Source organism: Lampris incognitus, chromosome 3, assembly GCF_029633865.1.
Source record: "Lampris incognitus isolate fLamInc1 chromosome 3, fLamInc1.hap2, whole genome shotgun sequence".
Classification (NCBI taxonomy): Eukaryota; Metazoa; Chordata; class Actinopteri; order Lampriformes; family Lampridae; genus Lampris; species Lampris incognitus.
The window spans coordinates 51,543,234-51,567,024 of record NC_079213.1 but is presented as its reverse complement, the minus strand read 5'-3'; the positions used below and the strand labels follow the sequence as shown (position 1 = coordinate 51,567,024).

At 50.6% G+C, this 23,791-nt stretch overlaps 1 protein-coding gene across 1 annotated transcript in view; it reads right to left on the bottom strand.

Annotated features, from left to right (window-relative positions):
• LOC130109758 (BTB/POZ domain-containing protein KCTD1-like) overlaps nucleotides 1-23,101 on the bottom strand; it is a 183,741-nt gene extending 160,640 nt beyond the window's left edge. The window contains exons 1-3 of the mRNA XM_056276741.1: nucleotides 22,884-23,101; nucleotides 22,426-22,570; nucleotides 13,426-13,731 (exon numbers count right to left, since the gene is read on the bottom strand). Of these exons, the coding sequence (XP_056132716.1) occupies nucleotides 13,426-13,731; nucleotides 22,426-22,570; nucleotides 22,884-23,101 (669 nt within the window). The remainder of the gene's footprint in view (nucleotides 1-13,425; nucleotides 13,732-22,425; nucleotides 22,571-22,883) is intronic.
• Between the last annotated feature and the right edge of the window lie 690 nt (nucleotides 23,102-23,791).

The window sequence follows — 23,791 nt, the reverse complement described above, 5'->3', positions numbered from 1 at the left end:
TCGCGACGAGTTCTGGAAAGCAAACAAACTTATACTAGAGTGGTTAACGAGTAGATAGGCTGCAGGTGTTTCAGACGCGCCCTTCCCCCGCTCTCATTGCTGGTTGCCAGGTTGGTCAACAGACCGAGCCCTAACAGTACCCCCCCCTCTACGGGAGCCACCAGGCGACCTGCCAGGCTTGTCAGGGTGACGGCGATAGAACTCAGCGAGCAGACCAGGGTCCATGATGAGCTGGCGGGATACCCAGCTTCGTTCCTCCACCCCATAGCCCTCCCAGTCAACCAAATACTGGAACCCCCGTCCCCTGCGTCGGACGTCCATCAGCCGACGGACCTTCCACTGTGGATGCCCATCCACAATCTCAGGGGGAGGCGGAGCTGGGGCCGGAGGCATAAGGGGGCTCTCGGAGATAGGCTTTACTCGGGACACATGAAAAACCGGATGGATCTTCATGGAGGCCGGGAGCTTAAGATGCACAACTGCAGGACTGGGTACTTCCTGGATCTCGAAGGGTCCAACGAACTGGGGATTCAGCTTCTTGGCAGGGGACTGAAGGGGGAGATCCTTGGTGGACAGCCAGACTCTCTGTCCGGGTTGGTAAGCTGGTGCTGTGGATCGGCGACGGTTAGCTCCTCGTCTGGCACGTTCCGTAGCACGGAGCAGCGCAGCCCTGGTGATCTCCCAGACACGACGACAGCGGTCCAGATGAGTCTGCACGGAGGGAACCTCCACTTCGGACTCCAGTGCAGAGAAGACGGGCGGCTGGTAACCCAGGGATGCCTCAAAGGGCGAGAGGCCGGTGGCGGAGCTGACCAGGGAGTTGACCGCATACTCGACCCAGGGGAGAAACTGACTCCAGGAGGTTGGCTTCTTGGCAGCGACGCAACGGAGAGCAGATTCCACACTCTGGTTCATCCTCTCAGTCTGTCCGTTAGTCTGCGGATGATATCCCGACGAAAGGCTGACCGAGGCGCCCAACCCCTTGCAGAAAGCACGCCACACACGGGAAACAAACTGGGGCCCTCTGTCTGACACAATGTCCTTGGGAAGTCCATGCAAACGGAAGACGTGGCTCATCAGGAGGTCAGCGGTTTCTGAAGCAGAAGGAAGCTTAGGCAAAGCCACCAGGTGAACACCCTTGCTGAAGCGATCCACCACCGTCAGGATCACTGTGTTGCCCTGAGACGGAGGAAGTCCGGAGACAAAATCCAACGCCACATGGGACCAGGGCCGACTGGGAATAGGAAGGGGCTGCAGCAGACCAGCCGGTGCCTGGTGAGAGGCCTTGCTGCGGGCACAGATGGTGCAGGCCATGACGAACTCCTTGACGTCCCTCCTCATAGTGGGCCACCAGAACCGTCGAGCTATGAAAGTGAAAGTGCGGTGGACTCCAGGGTGGCAAGCGAGCTGACTGGTGTGGCCCCATTTGAGGACCCGAGACCTCACTGAGTCCGGAACAAACAGTCGGCGAGGCGGCACGTTGCTCGGGGCTGGACTGGAGCGCAAGGCGCGCTTGACCACCGTTTCAAGGCCCCAGGTCACCACGCCAACGACCTTGGTCTCAGGGAGGACGGGACTTGGCTCCACCGTTACAGGTTCCTTAAGGTGTTGACGAGACAGAGCATCTGCCTTGGTGTTGCGGGAGCCAGGACGATAAGTCAGTGTGAAGTCGAACCGACTGAGGAAACTGGCCCACCGTGCCTGCCGACCATTGAGACGTTTGGTTGCCCGGATGAACGTCAGGTTCTTATGATCAGTCCAGATGGTAAATGGATGCTCTGCCCCCTCCAGCCAATGGCGCCATTCCTCAAGTGCAGCCACTACAGCGAGAAGCTCCCGATTACCAACATCGTAGTTCTCCTCGGCGGGAAGGAACCGGCGGGAGAAGAACGCGCAAGGATGAACCTTCTGGTCGGTCTCTGATCGTTGGGAGAGCACAGCCCCCAATCCGGTGTCCGAAGCGTCCACCTCAACTATGAACTGCCTCTTGGGATCGGGATGGAGTAGGACGGGGGCACTGGTGAACCTCTCCTTGAGCGACAGAAATGCAGAGCGAGCAGCTGGGGACCAGACGAACGGCTGAGAGGGGGAGGTTAGACGGGTGAGGGGTTCTGCTACAGAGCTGTAGTTTCGGACGAACCTCCTGTAAAAGTTCGCGAACCCGAGGAAGCTCTGCAGTTCCTTACGTGACTTAGGATCCGGCCATTCCACCACCGCTTTGATCTTGCGAGGATCAGCTCGAGTCTTGCCTCCCTCCACGATAAAACCTAAGTAGTCCACTGACTCAGAATGGAACAGGCATTTCTCAGCCTTGACGAACAGCCGGTTACGAAGGAGGCGTTCGAGAACCTGCCGCACGTGCTGGACATGCTCCTCGAGGGACCTGGAGAAGATGAGGATGTCATCAAGGTAGACGACAACGAATTGGTCGAGCATGTCGCGAAGGATGTCATTCATGAGTGCCTGGAACACCGCCGGGGCGTTGGTGAGGCCGAACGGCATTACCAGGTACTCATAATGACCACGGGGAGTCTTAAAGGCTGTCTTCCACTCGTCCCCTTTCCGGATCCGAACGAGATGGTAGGCGTTCCGGAGATCCAGCTTAGTGAAGACAGTCGCCTGGGTCAGGGGTTCGAGGGTGGAGCTCATCAGAGGCAGGGGGTATTTATTCTTGATGGTGATGTCGTTGAGTTGGCGATAATCAATGCAGGGTCGGAGACCACCATCCTTCTTCTTAACGAAAAAGAAACCAGCTGCCACCTGGGAGGATGAGGGTCGGATGAGCCCTGCCGCCAACGATTCTGAAATGTAATCGTCCATAGCAGCCTTCTCGGGAATGGAAAGGCTGTAAAGACGACTGCTAGGGAGAGAGGCCCCAGGACGGAGGTTGATAGCACAATCATATGGCCGATGCGGAGGGAGAGACTGAGCCCGCGTCTTGCTGAAGACCTCCCCGAGATCATGATACTCGGGAGGAACAGAGGAAAGATCGGGAGGAGGGGCAATCGGAACAGTCTGGACTGCTGGACCAGGTGCGGCCTGAAGACACCGGGCGTGACAGGAGGAGCTCCACTCCAAAATGTTACCAGACGACCAAGCAATGTGTGGCTCATGCTGAGCCAACCAGGGACGCCCCAAGATCACAGGAACTAAGGGAGACTGGATGACGAAGAACTGAAGGCTCTCCACATGGTTTCCAGCAATAGTGAGAGACACGGAACAGGACTGTCGGGTAACACTGGCCAGGCGGCGCTCATCCAGAGCAAAGGCCTCTATTGGCCTCTCCAATTCCTCACATGGAATGTTAGCTTGAGCAGCAAACGTAGAGTCCAAGAAACACCCATCAGCTCCCGAATCGATGAGTGCGCCTACAGTGAGCCGCTGGTCTGCCCAAGCCAGGGTAACGCTCACAAGATGGTTAGCCAGAGCAAGATGGCGGGAACAGGAAAGACGGCTCACTAGGATCTCCCGGGGTCCCAGTGAGCCTAATCCTTTGGCCGCGTAGGACACTCGCTGATCCGGTGTCCCTTAAGACCGCAGTAAAGACAGAGACCTGCCTTGAACCGGGCCTCACTTTCAGCGGGAGTCAGTCGTGTACGCCCAAGCTGCATAGGTTCCTCCTCTGTCACTGTCTGGGAGGAGGAGAGGCTTGCCACAGGGGAAGTGGAGTGCGACGAAGAAGAGCCCCCTTCGGAAGCTCTGGATGGCTGAGAGGTAGAAACGGTTCCCCGTAGACCTCGCTCGCGCCTTCTCTCGCGGAGACGTCCATCGATGCGGATGGCAAGGCTGATAAGGTCGTCGAGAGAGGTAGGATCCTCCCGGGTGGCTAGCTGATCCTTGACGGCATCGCTGAGGCCCCTACGGAAGGTTACCCGAAGTGACTGGTCGTTCCAGCCACTCTCAGCCGCAGCCAGCCTGAACTCGACTGAGTAGTCAGTGACACTGCCACTGCCCTGCTGGATCCTGCTCAATCGGACACCCGGATCCTGACCGTACACTGGATGATGGAATACCTTCCGAAGCTCAGCCACAATGTCATCGTAGGAAGAGCAGAAACTGGCCCCCATGGACCAGGAAGCAGTGGCCCACTGAGCAGCGCGGCCAGTCAGCAGGTTAGTCACGTAAGCAACTCTTGCAGCATCTGTGGTGAACCCCCTGGAATGGTGGGCGAAGACAAGCTCACACTGCATGATGAACGTGGCACAGGTCTCAAAGTTGCCATCAAAAGGCTTGGGATTGGAGATACTGGGCTCCCGGAAATCCGAAACATAAACGGTAGGATTGTCTAAGGCAACGGCTGCGGGCACTGCTGGAGGAGGGGCGGCCGGAACTGGTGGGACAGCTGGTTGGATGGTGATAGCCGCTGTGAGAGTTTGCAACTGCTTAAGAACCTCCTCTTGTTGGCTCGCGAGCGCCGCTTGCTGGGCCGAAAGAGAATCCACCGAAGCCTGGAGGGGTTGCACCTGAGCCTGGAGGCCCTGCATGGCAACAGCGGCCTCTTGTAGTTGCTGGCCGTGGGAGGCTGTAAGCTGAATCTGCTTATAGAGAGCAGCCTGGACAGGATTGGCGTCTGGGTTGTCTGGGTTCATAGTGAAGGCGAGTTCATACTGTTACGGTTTGTAGAACGAACCCAATAGCGACAACACAAGACAAAGTAAAGCACCAACCTGGCAGGACTCGTAGAGGAGAGCCGGCCGGGCCTGGACAGAAGGGGGAGGCGCTTCAGGCGGAACTTGAGAATAGCTTCTTAAAAAAGGAAAAAACGTAAACTGCTCCTTTAAAGTCCGAAAGTGAAAAAACGTAAACTGCTCCTTTAAAGTCCGAAAGGGAAAAAAACGTAAACTGCTCCTTTAAAGTCCGAAAGGGAAAAAAAAACACAAACTGCTCCTTTAAGGTAGAAGTCCAACCGAGTAATAAGATCCACAGTGAGAGAGGAGAAATAAGAATATCAAAAACTTGATCTCAACTAGAAAATCACGATGGGAAAATCCAATGGGGAAAACACAAAGAGAGTTCTTCTCCGAACAAGCTCTCAAGGAGAACTGACACAAGGGAATAATCAAACAAGCAAAAACACGGAGAATACTACAATCTGTACTCCACCGGGAGACACAGAAATGTCACAAAACTCGAGACGAAGAATTTACTCACGGGACTGTTCAGGACGAACTCGCGACGAGTTCTGGAAAGCAAACAAACTTATACTAGAGTGGTTAACGAGTAGATAGGCTGCAGGTGTTTCAGACGCGCCCTTCCCCCGCTCTCATTGCTGGTTGCCAGGTTGGTCAACAGACCGAGCCCTAACACAAGTGGACTGCTGAAAACAGACCCAGTGAAAATAGCTCTGGTGGAGGATGCCCAGCCATACGCGGTGCATACAGCCAGACGGATACCGCTGCCACTTGTACCACTGGTTAAGAAAGAACTGCAGCGCATGGAAAATGAGGGCATTATTGAAAAAGTGACTCAGCCCACAGAATGGTGCGCCGCTATGGTGCCGGTGCTGAAACCGAACAAGAAAGAGGTTCGCTGCTGCGCTGACCTCAGGAGGCTGAATCGAGCGGTGAAACGTGAGAAATACGTGCTGCCCACTATGGAGGAAATAATGCCAGGGCTCGCAGGATCAAAGTTCTCCACAGCAAGTGGGTTTTACCAGATCCTCTTGCATGAAGACAGCAGGGGGCTCACCACTTTCATCACCGCATTTGGGAGGTATGCTTTCTGCTGCCTTCCATTTGGTATAACGAGTGCTCCAGAGATTTTCCAGAGAAAGATGGCGGAAACTCTGACCGGGCTAGAGGGCACAGAGGTGTACATGGATGACATCCTTATACATGGAGAGACTGAGGAAATCCATGACCGGCGCCTGGCAGAGGCGCTGGGGGTCATTGCAACAGCAGGTCTCAAACTGAACCAAGCGAAATGCAAGTTCAAACAGAAACAAGTCCGCTTCCTTGGTCACGTCATCGACGAGGCAGGCATCAGACCTGACCCGGACAAAGTGGCCGGAATAGAGAACTTTCCTCAGCCCCAGAACGTGATGGAACTCAAGAGGTTCCTCGGGATGGTGAACTATTTGGCAAAATACGTCCCAGAGCTGTCCACTGTAGGTCAGCCGCTTTATGGACTGCTTAAAGCAACGACAGAGTGTCTGTGGGGACCTGCACAGAACACAGCATTCCAAGACCTTAAAGCAGCACTCGCCACCGCCCCGGTACTCACCCTTTATGACGTCACTAAGGCTACGGTGGTGTCAGCAGATGCCAGCAGCTACGGGCTGGGGGGCGTTCTGCTCCAGCAGCACGGGGAACACTGGAAGCCCGTGGCCTACTGCTCCCGACGGCTGAGTGATGCAGAGACAAGGTACGCACAGATCGAGAAAGAGTGCTTAGCCAGCGTCTGGGCATGTGAAAGGTTCGAGAAGTACTTGTTTGGGCTTGACAATTTCAGACTTGTCACCGATCATAAACCACTAGTGTCTCTCATGAACAGCAAAGACTTGGATAATGTGCCCATTAGGTGCCAGAGACTGTTAATGAGGCTGATGTGTTTCAATGCAGTGGCTGAATACGCACCAGGCAAAACGTTAGCTGTGGCTGACGCACTCTCCAGAGGCCCAGAGCAGTGCTACGGAGATGGTGCTTCTCATGATGATGTTGCGGCGCACATCGATGCCATCGTGTGCCAGGTGCCTGCCATGCCTCAAAGGATGCAGGAGATAAAACAGAGCACGGTTGGGGATCTGCAGCTCCAGACAGTGTTGGGCTTCATCAGACACGGCTGGTCTGAGTATGTCGATAAAGTGCCGGAGACAGTCAGAGACTTTTATCAGGTGAGAGGGGAGTTATCTGAGGTAGATGGTTTAGTCATCAGAGGCAGTCGTATCGTCACTCCCACAGAGATGAGGGAGGTGATCTTAGAGAGAATACACGACAGGCACCAGGGGATAGTTAAGTGCAGAGAGAGAGCTAGCCAATCAGTGTGGTGGCCCAAAATGACGGAGCACATTCCAACAAAGATACAGCAATGTCAATTCTGCAGAGAACACAAGAACACACAGAGAAAAGAGCCTTTAATGTCAAGTGAGCTCCCATCCAGACCATGGCAGAAAGTTGGCATAGACCTGTGTGAATACAAAAAGCAAAACTACTTGATAGTGTCTGACTATTATTCCAGGTTTTTGGAGATCCTAAATCTACCAACAACTACTAGCAGTCAGGTTGTAGCTAGGCTGAAGGCTACATTTGCACGTTTTGGTATCCCTGAAATTGTAGTTAGCGATAATGGGCCATAGCTAGTTTCAGAAGAGATGAGGAGGTTCAGTGAGGATTATGATTTCATCCATGTGACTTCAAGCCCACACTACCCCCAGAGTAATGGACAGGCAGAGAAGGCTGTTCAGATAGCCAAAAGCATATTAAGACAGGAAAGCCCTCTCCTCGCCCTGTTGACACACAGAGCTACACCCTCTTCTTCCACTGGAGCCAGTCCAGCGGAATTGCTCATGGGTAGGAGAATCAGAACCACCTTACCCACATTGCAGCATAACCTGAAACCGGCCTGGCCTAAAGAGGAACTGATCAAAACCGCTGACGCCGCAGCCAAAACAAGGCAGGCTTTCTACTACAACCGCAGGAACGGCGTGCGGACACTGCTCCCACTGAACTCGGGTGACGCAGTTCTCACCAAACTTGATGGACAGAAAACATGGACAATGCCAGCAGTTGTTCACAGTCAGAGCTCCACTCCCAGATCCTACATAGTGGAGACAGCTCAAGGTGAACATTACAGAAGGAACAGGCGCCACCTGTTGGCCACACCCAAAACACTCACCTTTGTCAGCAGGGATCCTGACCATGTCACTCCAGGGGAGAGTGGAAACACGGATGAGTCCCGAGCAGCAGAAATGCCAACTTCCACACCATATGTTACTCGCTCTGGCAGGGTGAGCAAGCCAGCAATCCGGCTGGATTTGTGAGGCGTATGGACTTGTGTACTGTGGGAGATTTTTTTTAATTTTTTTTTTGTGAAAAGGGGGGTGATATACAGGTTGGAATGAAAATATAAATATTTCAGTTGAGTTATGGACTCTTTAAAGCTTACACCCCAGGCCTGTCAGTAAAATGTTGGACACTGTAAACCAAAGATGTTTGATGTCTTTGCTCTTTCTGTTTTACAGTTGCTGAAAGAAAGAAAATGGTATTATTGTATTTGTCAAATAAAGCTACGGTTAAAGTCAGGAGTTGCTAAACTGGAGTTAAAATTGTTGGCAGTAAATGTTCAGAGAAATGTTTAGAAAATCATCTTAGAGGGGAAGATGTAATGAATGAAAGATGTTATTATTTTGAAGGTGCTGTCACTTGTTTAACTTGACCTACTCATGGGTGTATGTGCAGTGCGTGTGACGTATACAGGAAGTTAGACGCTCATGTTATGAAGGTTGTATGATGAACGAACGCTAGTAAAAGCTACACAATTAAGAAACTACGAAGTCGGCTCATTCTTGAATTAATCTTATGTCAGTAAGATAAGGCGTCTACGGACATTACACCCAGTACCGCACTGAAGTAGACCAAGCTGCCACTTGGTGCTCAAACAACAATCCTCTGCATAATACAGCCAAAACCCAAGAACTCATTATTGACTTCCGATGCATGCCAAATCCTAAAACACCCATACAAATGAACGGAGACCCCATCATGACCACCGATTCTTTTAAATTCCTTGGAACATACATCAGCACCAACCTGAAGTGGAAAACTAAAACTGACCACATCATTGCAAAAGCTCAACAGCGCCTTTACTTACTTAGGCAGCTTAAAAATACCGGATCAAACATCAACTGCTCGTTCTGTTTTATTCAGCCATTATCGAGTCCATCATAACATCTCTATTACAGTATTACAGTATTACAGTATTATAGTATTACAGTATTACAGAATTACAGTATTACGGTATTGTAGTATTACAGTATTACAGTATGGTACGGTGGCACACAGTCAAACACAGAAAAAACTGCAGCGGATTGTCAACAAGGCATCCAAAACCACAGGCAACCCACTCCCCTCAGTTGAATCTCTACATACTAACCGGACTGTAAAGCGAGCAGGGAAGATCACCTCTGACCCCTCACATCCTGCCCATCCCCTATTCCAGCTCCTTCCCTCAAGGAGGCGCTACAGGTCACTGTCAACTAAAACTAAACGCTTTGCAGTTTTTCTCCCCTAGCCATCAGGACTCTGAATTCCTCCCTGTAGTCCCCTCCTCACACACCATTGGCATAAACACCACCATTCACCTGTTATGCCTGATATGTTTATTTCTGTTATTGTGTAACAGTATTATTCGTGATAATATGTGGAGTGTCTGTTGTTGTCTATGTATGTATTGTGCTGCAGAGTGTAAAGCGTACCAAAAACAAATTCCACCGGCCTTGGTCGTGTGGCTGATAAAATAATCTATCTATCTATCTATCTATCTATCTATCTATATGTATGAAAAAAGTTTCCAGAACAGGAGAACAGTGCTGCAGAATCACTGTCACATCTTTACAGCAGCTATGGTTAGCAATATAAAAACAAACATGTCCACCTTTGGTTTTGCCAGGGAGCTGTGTGTTGCGTTCCGCTCTGCACGGCTGGAAGCCTGCCAGCTGCAGCGAAGCGTCTGGTGTTGACCCACACAACCAAGTTTCCGTTGAGCACAAAACACAAGATGAAGCAAAGTCTTCCCCACCAGTAGCTGAAGTTTGTCTTGTTTGTTGCACAGAGATTGCACGTTAGAGAAATATTCCCGGCAGTGGAGTACATTGTCCACCTCTGCAGAGACACACGAGCACGCCGGAGATGATGGGATGAGAAAGTTGGGGGGAATAAATCCACAGAAGTAGTTTCCCTGATGTTCATAAGCTCTACTCTGGTGAAAGAGCTCCGGGTATTGTAGCAAAACACTGAGTTTATGCAAACAATACAAAATAAAAAACAATACGCACTGTTTCGTGTTCTCATGAATGACGCAGGGTTAGTACTCAAAACCTGGTTTATTAACCAACACGATGAGGATGCAATAAGACAACATACAGGTAGCTGGCATCCAGCACTATCACCCCGCAGGCCCTCACCCGGTAACCTGTATAACTGAGTGTTCCTCAGTACGGTGTCTTCAGTGGCTCAATAAACATCAGCAATAACACAGTGACTGATCTACATACCCTTTCTTAGCTCATGCTCATACCATAACAAAACCAGGTTGTCAATTATCAATACTTGCTGAATAACATATATTGAACAAACCTTCAAATAACATATACATTGAACAACTGTTCAACAATCACAGAGTGAGAATTATCACATACAAAGAAAACAATTTGCCCTTGATGAATAATATGAAAATAGTTGTCTTAGCAAAGCATATAGTTATACTTTAACCCTAAATGTGGTCTTTTATATGTGAAGATACCTGAAACGAAACCCAAAGACCTCAATGTCAGCTCTTAGCAATTCAGAGAATTAACTTAAATGACATAACCTTCAAAATGTTGAGCTGACAAATTGACTCAATCTTTATACTTAGGATTTGGCTTGCTGCCACGACCATAGCGTGTTGTGTACAGACTTCCAGTTGTCTTAGCAGGTAGCACAGCTGTAGGTGTTTTCATATGTGACTGTTCAGTGTCCAGCGTGTTGTGTGACACTTTTGTCGTAGTGTGCTGGTTGTTAAGTTCATGTCCACTGTCCTGACATTCACTGTCATCTGGGTAGTGCTGTGCTGGAGCAGGCTCGACAACCGACAGAATGTGGCGCCTATTTCTCCTTTATAGCTTTCCTTCTGAGTGAATGAGATAGGATCTGGGCTCCTTGCAGATCTCCTTTACCATGCCTGTTCGATTTTAGCCTTGAGGGGTCTGCATTCTGATAACTTGTCCTTCCATCAATGGTTGAAGAGGTCGGCTCATTCTGTCATAGTACAACTTCTGTGTCAGTCTTTTGTTAAGAAGCTGAGCCTTTACCTCCAGTGGCTTGTACACCTCTGGTTCAAGTGTCATGGAGTAAGTCACAGGTAGTTTCCCAAGCTCATCTGAAAAGAGGTCGCTGTATTCAGTGTAAATTTGCTGCGACAGATCATCATCAGTAGGACCTAAATGATGAACATATTTGCTGAACGAGACAAGTCCCATCTCTCTACATGCACGTAGACCAAGCAGTAGCAAAACATCCTCATGAACAATGAAGAACGGCAATGTGTGCGTTTGTCCCTCTAGGTGACACTGCAGCCGGACAAGACTACCAGTTTTAATTTTGCTACCCCCATATGCAACAAGGTTTGTGGGTTTCATATTTACTTCAAATTGATCATTTCTCTCTATCTGTTCAAATGTCCGAATTGACAGGACATTGCACTTAGCGCCGGTATCAACTTTCAGCTCAACTGGACTTCAATTTACATGTACAGTAACAAAAGCTTCATCCTTTTCAATTATGTGTACATCATGTAAATCAACAGTCTTTTGCAGTGTTAGGCCATCAACATAGAATGTATCTTCAGCCATATTATCAGCTTGGTCAGGTGCAATCTGGTGAACAGCTCTCCTGAATTTTAGCTTGTTGTGGCCCTCGTACAGATCTACAACATCTTTTAAAGTGATTCCATTTTTTACAGGCGTTGCACTGTTGACCAAAAGCTGGGCATTTGTCTCTCCTGGCCGCATGACTACCGCCACAGTTGTAGCAGTTAGCAATGCTCTGTTTGACATATTTTTCTGATCGATTGTCCACTTTGTCTCTATCATGCTTTTTTATTCTCATGAATTTAGGTTGGACTGCATCAACATTTGTAGCATAATGCTGTTGTGAGGCTAGTGTCTTGTTGTGCTCTTCCGTCATCTCATGTATTTGACAGACAGAGACTGCTTTGGCTAGCGTCAAGTCACTATCACACAATAGCACTTTCTCAGATTGTCATTATTTATGCCACAGACAAATCTGTCCCGAACGAGCTCTTCACATAGATCTCCAAAGTTGCAGCTTTTAACTTTTATTCTCAAGTCACTGACATATGATTCAATGGACTCACCAGCCCTCTGATTGCGTGTGTTGAAGTTGTGTCTTTCCGTTGTAATGTTGGACCGTGGGCTGCATATCTCACCAAACTTTCTTTTCAGGCATTCGGGATCCTCCTTGGATTCAGCGGGAACGAGGACTTGTCCTCCCTCGCCGGGTGCTCTCACTTCTGCTGCATACACAAAAGACCGTTCGCGTCCAATGGCCTCTGGTCCTGCTAAGTTGAGGAGAATGTATGCACGGGTGCGGGCTGGCTTGTCAGAGTGCCGCTGCCGCCGCCGCGACGAAAATGTCATATTCCTGTTCGAAGATCCGCCAGTTTTCGCCGATGTTGCCATCGAAGACGAGAGGGTCGGGCCGCCGAAATCCGTCCGCCATGTTCGCTGATTAGCTCCGTAGGCTAGGTGGCTCCGTTGTCCTCGCTAGAAAAAATAAAAAGTATCGGCCGAAAAGAAGTGCGTGAAAGTTCCAAAATATTCCGCTTCTGACACCATGTTTCGTGTTCTCATGAATGACGCAGGGTTAGTACTCATAACCTGGTTTATTAACCAACACGACGAGGATGCAATAAGACGACATACGTGTAGCTGGCATCCAGCACTATCGCCACCCGGTAACCTGTATAACTGAGTGTTCCTCAGTACGGTGTCTGCAGTGGCTCAATAAACATCAGCAATTACACAGTCACTTATCTACACGCACCAACACGCACCAGGCTGCCATCCGCGGTGCTATCTTAGTGATCAGTAACTGAGGTGATTGGAGGATTACATGATTCGTTCAAAACAACGAATCTTTCGTCATTGACACAACACTAAGGGCCATTCCCAAACGACTTCCAGTCCACACCACTTCATCAGCGAGGGTCACCCCAAGTCACGTGGCACGTGCGGCTGTGGAGGGCCCTTACAAGTAAAAGGGAAGTGTATAAATACAACTAGTGACTATAGTCATATCCAGTAATGACCACACAACATGACCTACTGCGGTCCAGCATTTCCCATACATAGGCTCTACTTGGGTGGCTTGCCCAGGAAGATAAAAGACGAATTCAACTTTTTCCCCCAATCAAGACGCACAATCTTCATTGAATAATACACACAAGCCAGCGTACCTTCAGCTGCATGATGAAATGTGTTTGTTTGCTGGTGTAGTTGTAGTACAGTAAAATCTGGCTGAAGAATTTTTGAAGCTACTGCAATCGAGCATTTCAAAATATCTATAGCAATTTCAGCAATCAGGGGAAATTACATAATTAAGTGAAAAAAATCAAAGTTTTTGTCTACCATAGATAGAAATAATGATGTGTTTTCACTTGGGGGCTGCTGTGTCATTAGTTGATGACTATGATTTTCTTCATTTTTACCTGGACTGAGTTAAATTGGCAGAATCCACTGAGTGGAAAGCGGATTACATGTGTAGAGTCATGGTTCCAGCCAGCATTACGTGAGTTGTGCACGAGTTTGTCAACTTCAGGAAACACTTCCTCGATGACAGCTGTGTTTCCACTCAGGGCAGTCCTCTCACCTAGCTCGGGAGCTATGCACACTACCACACACTCACATGTGCGCCACGCACTGCCAGGTTTGTGTTCACTCTTCCAGCGCTCGAGCTCAGCCTGCAGGGTCCTGAGCTGGAAGAACTGTGCCTCCTCATACAGCAGGGAGTACTCCTGCAAGTACACACACATACACAACACAAACATTAACAGGCAGATGTACACACGTGCACAGGGAGGTTTGAATGTACACTGAAATGTGCAGATAAAGTCATGTTTGTCAACCCCTGTACTAGTAATAATGAAAGTAATGATATACATTTTTATTTGTGGGTGCCTTTCAGAGCACCTTACAAAACACGATAAAAAAAAACAAGCAGCACTGTATCAGACAGCATAAAATCAAAACAAGCAGCGTAGACAATAAAAAGTTAACACAACAGATAAGTATAAAATCATCATCTACACAAAACTCAATGAAGCGTGGATCAGACTGAATATGCCAGTTTGAAAAGATGTGTTTTGAGATGGAATTTGAAGGTTGAAAGAGAGTCAATGTTGTGAATGTCTTGTGGGAGAGAGTTCCATAGGCGGGGGGCAGAATGACTGAAGGCGCTAGACCCCATGGTAGTCAAGCGGGCCGATGGTGTGTGAGTTGGAGAGCAGAAGAGGATCTGAGAGTGTGGGAGGGCGTGTGGATATGAAGGAGTTCAGAAAGATATGAAGGAGCTAGGTTATTAAGGGCCTTAAAGGTGAGGAGCAGGATCTTGAAGTCAATACAGTATTTAACAGGGAGCCAGTGGAGTTGCTGAAGAACTGGAGTGATATGATCTATGGAAGGAGTTCTGGTAATGATACGGGCAGCTGAATTCTGGACCAACTGAAGCTTATGAAGACACTTGAGGGGAAGCCCAAAGAGGATAGAATTACAGTAGACAATAGGGGATGTAACCAGGGTGTGAGTGAGTATGGCAGTGCTGTTATGTGTAAGTGATGAGCGAAGATGATTAATATTGCGTAGATGGAAGTATGCAGACCGAGTAACATTGTTGATGTGAGCTTCAAAATATAATGTGCTGTCCAAGGTGACACCCAGACTCTTAACCTGAGGTGATGGAGGAACTATAGACTTGTCAATAGTCAGAGAAAAACCATCAGGTTTGGCCGAAGTAGATTTAGTGCCCACTAGGAGCACCTCAGTTTTATCAATATTAAGTTTGAGGAAGTGGTATGAAAACCAAGATTTAATTTCTAGTAAGCAGTCAGAAAGGGAAGTGGGCGGAAGACTGGAGGTAGGCTTGGTGGAAAGATAAAGCTGGGTGTCATTCACATAGCAGTGAAATTGAATGCCAAATTTCCTGAAAATGTGGCCAAGAGGTAATAAATAAATAACAAATAGGAGGGGTCCAAAACAGAGCCCTGGGGAACACTGGTAGTAACAGGAAAGGACTGTGATCTCAAATTTTTAAGTTGGACAAACTGAGTGCAGCCAGAGAGATATGATCTAAACCAGTCAAGGGGGGTGCTAGTTATTCCAATGGAAGCTAATCTTTCTAGGAGGATGTTGTGTGTGATGGTATCAAAGGCTGCACTCAGATCAATGAGGACAAGTATGGTTAGCAGCCCAGAGTCAACTGCCATCAACAGATCATTAGTGATTTTCGCCAAGGCTGTCTCCTGTGCATGGAGCGAAAACCAGACTGGAATTGTTCAAACAGATCGTTGTTAGTCAAGTGAGCATATACCTGAGATGTGAATGTTCTTTCAAGTGTTTTAGAAAGAAATGGTAAATTTGAGACTGGGCGAAAATTATTCAAATTGTTGGGGTCTGCACCAGGTTTCTTGAGTATTGGAGTTATTGCAGCTGTTTTGAGAGATGAGGGAACAAGACCAGAGGTAAGGGAGGAATGTATGAGATCAGTTATTAAAGAGGATAGCGAAGGTAGACAGGCTTTTACTAAATGAGTAGGAAGGGGGTCTAACTGACAGGTAGATGATTTGGATTTGCGAATAAGACCAGATATTTCTGTAACAGTTGGGAGTTTAAAACTAGATAGTGAAGAACAGAGGGGAACATAGAAGGGTAAATAAGATGAACTGTATACAGTATTATTCGATGAGGTCAATTGCTGATGAATATTTTCAGTTTTGGCATTAAAAAAGGTCATTAACGCATTGCATTGAGCAACTGAATACAGGTGAGGTGCAAGAGTGTCCGGTGGCCGTAAAAGATTGTTTATCACGGAAAACAGGGTTCTAGTGTTCCCTTCGCCTGATCTAATTAAATTTGCATAAATAAGACGATTTAGCTGTGGACCGAGCCTCCTTATAATGAAGCATGTGGTCGTTATACGACAACAAGCCAGTTTTCATGTAAAGGCGCTCCAGGCGACGGCCTTTAGCTTTAAGCTGGTGTAGTGCAGGTGTAAACCAAGGGGCAGGGTTGGTAAAGGAAACAGACTGGGTTTTTAAAGGAGCAAGATCGTCTAAAAGACTATAAAGGCCATCATTGTAATGGGAGACCAGTTTGTCTGGGGTGGATAAATTGTCTTTAATGGGGAGGTTATCAATTTCACTAAAAGTGGAAAGTGATGGTCTGTAGCACCATTTATCTGTATATTTATCATAATGTAGCGAAGAGGCTACCCCGTCAGAATTGTGCCATCCTGTTTTACCCATCAGGCACTGCGTTCAGATTGTCAGTTGTTATTAAATGTTTTGTAAGTGTTTTATGTGGTTTTATGTGTTTATGTGATTACTATTTGGTGTGGTGTAATTGTAGTTGTCATTCTGTTGTGTTGTATAACTTTGGTATTGAAACCCTGATCAACTTTGTTGTTCGAGTAGATGAGCCCCATGTATTGTGTCACATTTCTCTTAAGTACTTGTCTCTGCGTGAGTTCAATAAAGGACACTGAACAGATAACTTTGCTGTTACTTCTACGTTCAGCATACTGGTGTCAGAAGTGGGATCGCAGCCAATATCAACAAATCGAAGATGGTAACGTCAAGAAGGAACTTCGATGTAAAGCTCCGTGAGATTGAGGACTTCATTGAGCATCTTGAGAAAGAACTTTCCCGGGGAAAGAGCACCGACGTTCGGAAGGAGATGTCCCGTGGAGGAAGGGCCGACGGAGCCAGCGCCCCACGTCCCTCAGGACCCGACACGGCCGGCCGGTTCAGCGATTCGGAGGCGGACACTGCCGCCGAGATGTCGCGGCCCACTCTGATTTCATCCCCGACCACATGTCCGCCGGCCGCCGCCGTGTCACCGCCGGCCACCGCCCACCCACTACCAACAGCCGTCATTCCGCCGCGGACCGCCGCCATGTCATCGCCGGCCGCCGCTGTCTCCACCGCCATCTCATCGCCTGTGCCTGCCGCCGCCCATCCACTATTAACAGCCGCCATGCCGCCGCCGGCCGCCGCCATTACGTCACCGGTCACCGTCACCACTTCGCTGACCAACGTTACTACAACTACTACAACCCCAGCACCCCCTGCTAATGTGATGCTGCCATCCCCAAGCATCTTCAAGCTCCCACGGTATGCTGGCATCACGGCCCTGGAGCCATACCTAGCTCAAGTGAAACTGGTAGCAAGTCACAACCAATGGAGCACCCAAGACACTGCTGCTCATGTTGCCCTGGCGCTCGAAGGGAATGCGCTGCAGGTATTGCTCGATCTTATGCCACCAGAACAGCAGGATTACGAGACACTGGCCGCTGCTTTAGACCGACGCTTTGGTCAACGGGTCTCTGCTGACAGCATGCGAGACCGACTGGCCTGCCGGCGCTGCCAAGAGGGCGAGACCCTGGGGACCTATGCAGCAGACGTGTACTTCTTTGCACATCGTGGCTACCCCATCTTTGATCAGCTCGTGACGAGTTAGCCCTGAGTGCCTTCATCCAGGGGCTCACCCCAGAGAGGTTGAAGGAGCACCTCCGCATCACGGCACCTACAGCCTTCAAGACTGCATTGGAGGCAGAGAGGGTGGAGGCTGTGATGGCCTCACACAACCAACCAAGACCCCGAGTGCGTCAGGCTGAGATCCACGCAGATGGAGACGTCGAAAGGGGGGTCGTCTGCCAGGCTTGTCTGTCACCACGCCAAAAGCAATCATCAGGCCGACGCCAACCACCCTTCAGACCTTGGTCGCCTCGTGATCCATGCTACCGCTGTGGAGAAGCGGGGCACAAGGCCCGTGACTGCCCTGCCCCTGCCCCTGCACCATGACACCGTAGCGCTCCCCAATCGGAAAACTAGAATGGGGTGGCACCGTGGAGAGACTGCTACAAAACCGACCATATCCCCCATTAAGAATTCTTCCCAGATCGGGCCACGCACACGATCTCTATCTTTGTTGCTCTATTGGTGGACACCGCTGCTGGGCCCTTGTGGACACAGGGTCCACCATCTCCATTGTGCATCCAGGGGTGCTGCCAGAGACAGAGTGGAGACCCACCACCTGTAAAATCAGAACTGTGACCGGGGAACTAACCAGCATGCTGGGGAAAAGAACACTGCAGGTGCAGGCAGGGAAAGCTGCAACCACCCACGAGTTTTGGTTGGCTGAAATACAAGACCTTTGCATCATCGGGCTGGACTTGCTGACTTGCTGGGGGGCTCTGGTCGATGTGTCGAGTAATGCCATTCACCTCGGCACAGAGACCCTGGCCCTCTGGCGCCATCCAGAGAGGAAGGTGGGACGTGTCCACATCCAGCCAACTCCACCTGTCACCATGCTGCCGCCGCCCCCACCCCCACTGCCAACCGAGGGGAAGATGACACTGCCCGGCTCACCAACAATGACGACGACCCCCATTGAGGCCACCATTCCTCAGACACCCTCGCCGGACACTGTTGCCGCCATCCAGGATCTGTATCAGCGGAGCAGTGCTGGACCTCCAGCAGAGCCAACAGCTGAAAGACCTGCTCCAACAGTTCGCTGAGATTTTCGCTGCTCGCAAAGAGGAGTGCACCCAGACCAACCTGATGCAGCACACAATCGACACTGGCACAACCCCACCCATTAGACTGCGACCCTACCGGTTAACGCTTGCCAAGTGTGAAGCTGCAGAGCGGATGATTCTAGAGATGGCTGCGGCCGGGGTGATAGAGCCATCCAACAGCCCTTGGGCAGCCCCTGCCATCCTGGTCAAAAATAAGGATGACACCTGGAGGTTCTGTGTGGACTTTCGTCGGCTGAACAATGCAACTCGCAAGGACTCCTACCCCTTGCCCCGCATTGACGACGCTCTGGACCACATCGCAGGGTCACAGTGGTTCAGCTCACTTGACCTACGGAGCGGTTACTGGCAGGTGGAGCTGGCACCAGAAGCCAGACCCAAGATGGCCTTCACCATCGGTCAGGGACTCTGACTATTTCGTGTGATGCCCTTTGGTCTCTGCAATGCCCCCGCCACGTTCGAGAGACTAATGGCGAGGGTGCTGGCTCACATTCCCCGCAACCGGTGGGTTGTTTACCTTGATGACCTTCTGGTTCATGCCGCTGACTTTGAGCTGGCCCTAGAGAACCCCCGTCAGGTCTTCCAAGCCATTCGGGGGGTGGGCCTGCGCCTGCACCCCAAGAAATGCGACCTCCTTCGACGTGAGACCAAGTTTTTGGGCCATGTGGCGGGGGCAGAGGGCGTGGCCCCTGATCCTACTAAGGTGGAGGCGGTCGAGAAATGGCCAGTTCCGCGAAACGTCAGCGAGTTGCGCAGCTTCACGGGGCTCGTCTCCTACTACCGACGTTTTGTCCGCAACTTTGCCTCCATTGCCAGTCCCCTACACCGTCTCACCGAGCAGGGACGGGAGTTCCACTGGGACGACAACTGTGCAGCCGCCTTTGCCCGGCTCCGCAGCGCCTTTATAACTGCACCCATCTAGGCCCTTCCTGATCCTAAGTGCTGCTTCATCGTGGACACAGAAGCCAGCAATGTGGGGCTGGGGGCCGTCCTGTCTCAGGAGGTTGCTGGGGGAGAGAGAGTGGTGGCTTATTACAGTCGTGTCTTGAGCCGCCCTGAACGGAATTACTGCGTTACACGACGCGAGCTCCTGGCGGTGGTCGCAGCGTTCAATCATTTTCACCCCTATCTCTATGGCCAGGCCTTGCTCCTTCGGATGGATCAAGCGGCCCTGATCTGGCTGCTCAGCTTTAAGGAGCCCAAAGGCCAGGTGGCTAGGTGGATTGAGGAGCTGCAGAGCTACGACTTGCAGATGCCCTCTCCCGTCGTCACTGCAAGGATTGCAGACATTGGGAGCGCCAAGAGGAGCAAGACAGAGCAATCCTCCAAGTGTCCACCACACGGCATGTTGAGCCAGAGGAGGCGTGGCTGATGGCAATGGACAAGCAGGAGTGGCAAACAGCACAGGATAGTGATTGGGTGGGACAGTGGGTCGACGCCAAGGCACGCCCCCACTGGCAAGCTGTCTCTGCCATGTCGGTGGGGACCAAGGCCTACTTTTCCCAGTGGGCCACCTTGGCCCAGCGTGATGGACTGTTGTACCGGGTCTGGCAAGCGCCGGGCCGGGGAAGAAGTGTGTGGCAGTTACTGGTGCCCAAGGACCGGCGCCAACAAGTGCTACGGGCGGCCCACGGTTCGGTGGGGGCAGGTCACTATGGGGTGGCAAAGACGCTGAACAAACTGCACCAACGGTTCTACTGGGCCGGATGCAGGCATGACACTGAACTCTTTGTGCACTGTTGTGATGCCTGCACCGCCAAGAAAGGACCAACCAGACGCCCCCATGCCCCTCTACAACAATATCAGGTGGGAGCCCCCATGGAGTGTGTGGACTTCCTTTGCCCATTTCAGACAACGGAAACCGGTACGTCCTTGTGGCCATGGACTACTTCACCAAATGGCCTGAGGCGTATGTGGTCCCAGACCAGAGCGCTGCCACTACAGCCGAGCAACTGGTGTGTGAGATGTTCTGTTGGTTCGGTGCGCCCGAAGAAATACACAGCGATCAGGGGCGGAACTTCGAGGCACAGGTGTTCGCTGAGGTATGTCAACGCATGGGGGTGAAGAAGACCAGGACAACGCCCCTCCACCCCCAGAGCGACGGACTGGTGGAGAGGTTCAATCGAACGCTCACAACACAACTCGCTATTGTCACCTCACGGCACCAGCGAGACTGGGACTGTCATCTACCCCAGGTCCTGTTGGCGTACCGGTCGGCAGTACAAGAAAGTACTGGGTGTACACCGGCCGCGCTCATGTTCGGGGGAGAAGTGCGGACCCCTGTGGACTTAGTCTTTGGCATGCCCCCGGGCACTGACCTTCCCAAGATACCCGGATTCGAGTACCTGCGGGACCTCCAACAACGTCTGGCTGAGGCACATCAGTTTGCTCGGCAGCATCAGGAACAGGCAGGTGCAAAACAAAAGCGGGCATATGACGCTCGTTGTCAGGGCCGCTGCTTCACCCCGGGAGCGAAGGTGTGGGTCTTCAACCCAAGCCGGAAGAGAGGAGTCTCCCCCAAGCTCGCCAGCCAGTGGGTGGGGCCCTGTGAGATGTTGGAGCAGCTTTCGGATGTTGTGTGCCGGGTGAAAATGTGTGTCCGGGGGCGGGTGGTAGTTCTGCACCGGGACCGTTTGGCACCTTACTGCTCCTTGGCTGAAGAACCTGTAGTTCAGTTTAGCCCACCCGGGACGGTCCCTCCTACACCCACAGGCCCTACCAACCGGACGGACAGTGGGGAACAGGGACCCCATGCTCCCGCGGCGGCGGAGACGGCTTCTCCTTCGCTATAGGGACTTTGTTGTCGGCTGAGGACAAGCGACACACTGGAGGGGGTAATGTAGCGAAGAGGCTACCCCGTTAGAATTGTGCCCTCCTGTTTTACCCATCAGGCACTGCGTTCAGATTGTCAGTTGTTATTAAATGTTTTGAAAGTGTTTTATGTGTTTATGTGATTACTATTTGGTGTGGAGTAATTATAGTTGTCATTCTGTTGTGTTGTGTAACTTTGGTACGGAAACCCTGATCAACTTTGTTGTTCAAGTAGATGACCCCCATGTATTGTGTCGCATTTCTCTTAAGTTATTGTCTGTGCGTGAGTTCAATAAAGGAGACTGAAAAGTTGCCTTTGCCGTTACTTCTACGTTCGCCACAATATAGTCCAACTCGGTTGTTGAGGTTTTAGTGCGGATGGGCTAGCATTGCTCATAGTCCCTCTTTATTCCTGTTAACAATACAACCCCCCCCCCCCATTTCGCCACAGTTGTACTTGGCCAATTACTCCACTCTTCTGAGCCGTCCTGGTCTCTGCTCTAACCCCTCTGTCGATCCAGGGAGGGCTGCAGACTACCACATGCCCCCCCCCCCCGATACATGTGGAGTCACCAGCCGCTTCTTTTCACCTGACAGTGAGGAGTTTCAACAGGGGAACGTAGCGCGTGGTAGGATCATGCTATTCCCCCCAGTTCCCCCTCCCCCTGGAACAGGTGCCCCGACCGACCAAAGGAGGCGCTAGTGCAGCGACCAGGACACATACCCACATCCAGCTTCCCACCCGCAGACACGGCCAATTGTGTTTGTAGGGGCGACCGACTGAGCCAGAGGTAACACGGGGATTCGAACCATCGATCCCTGTATTGGTAGGTAACGGCATAGACCACTTACGCTACCTGGACGCCCTTGCATTACAATTTTGTCGGTTCCTAATCGCTTTCAGCTTGTTGATTGTAAAGACAGAATTACATGTTATTGGTTGATAAAGTCGAAAGCCTGCTTACTAAGCAAACACATCTACATGATCTACAAGCCCAAGTCTGCATGTACCTTAGTAGGTGGGGAAAGAGAAGATAGAAGCCTTGGGCTAGACCAAATCCAGTCAGATCCCTACAAAGACACTCACTTTAAAGTCATCAGGGATGAGGAGTTTTGATGTCCGCAGGAAGTTCAGTATGTAGCGGAACATGGGACCATCACGGTCAATGAAGTAGTACTGCTTTAAGCTGTCCAGCACTATGGGCTCCGTTCCATCAAACAGCTGACCAATCCTGACAAAAAGAAGGGAGGATGAAGAAGCCTCTTATTGAGAGCTTGACATTAGCTAGCAACCCAGCACATGTTCACCCACTTCACCTGATAAGTCCACAAGTTCTGTCAGACACTCTGGTACAGAGCCAACATATCATGTAAAGCTTTTCTGAGGTACGAGCTACTTTGGCATCCAGTGCCGTATTCAGGTGGCGTAATTAGGAATTATGCTGCCATTTTCACCAGCTAATGGAAAAGTATTTCTACTCTATGTTTTCATGACCATAAAGATGTCTTGTGGGTTTACATGCAGGCTTCCTGTCTCCGTCTCACCGCGAGTCAGGGTACTTGGTGAGTGTTGCCAGACTGCTGGTGTACATGTGGCCTCCTACGTCTATGTGGACGGGGGCGTTGGTTTTAGTGAGCGGAGCTGGTGTGGGGACCCCAGCAGAGCTCGGAGCAGATGGAGGAGAGATGGAGACCAGTGACGGGCTGGACACACTGCTGCTGCTGCCACGGCTGTCCTGAGACACACAAACACACACAACCATCACCACCACATATCAGACTTATTAATCTATCAGGGTGTAACCCCGGTGTAAATACACCAGAGTTAAGTTTCAGTTAATATGTACATAGCAGCAGACATCCCATAATTTCTACACCAAAAGTCTATGTCACTTTAAGTGTGTTGCCTCACAACAGTTGGGGGGCGGGGCTAACGGGCCGTGTGGGGAGAGCGGAGCGGGAGACGAGAGCCTGCTGCACTCGACCATGGGGCTTTGAGTGTAATAGGCCCTAAAGTTGTTTCTGCCTTCAGTTTTGACTGCTGATATCATGTTTAGCTGCCAGCTAACATGTCACTGAAGTCTTGCTAACCTGTAGCATGTGTTTTGGAGCTAGTCTCGTCAAGTGTATACGGCCACATGCTACTTAGCGGCTAGTTAGCGCCCCTGCTAATGTATGCTAACCCTACATGCGCGGACATTGAGGCTGCACACAGCGTCACCAGACAGCGCCCCGTGTGGCCGGGAAAGCACGGCTGCACCTCTGGCAACGAGGAAGCTCCACTGTTTCCACTCTTCATCGCCTCTAGGACCGAGGTGGATTTTTCTTCACTGGAGCAGATGGCGTGAGAAGGCCGTCACCGGATATTAAAGGGCAGAGACCTTTGACTTTTCATCAGGGGTGAGTCACCCACGGTTACAGTGCTCAAACCCAGCTCCCATCAGGCCTGCAAC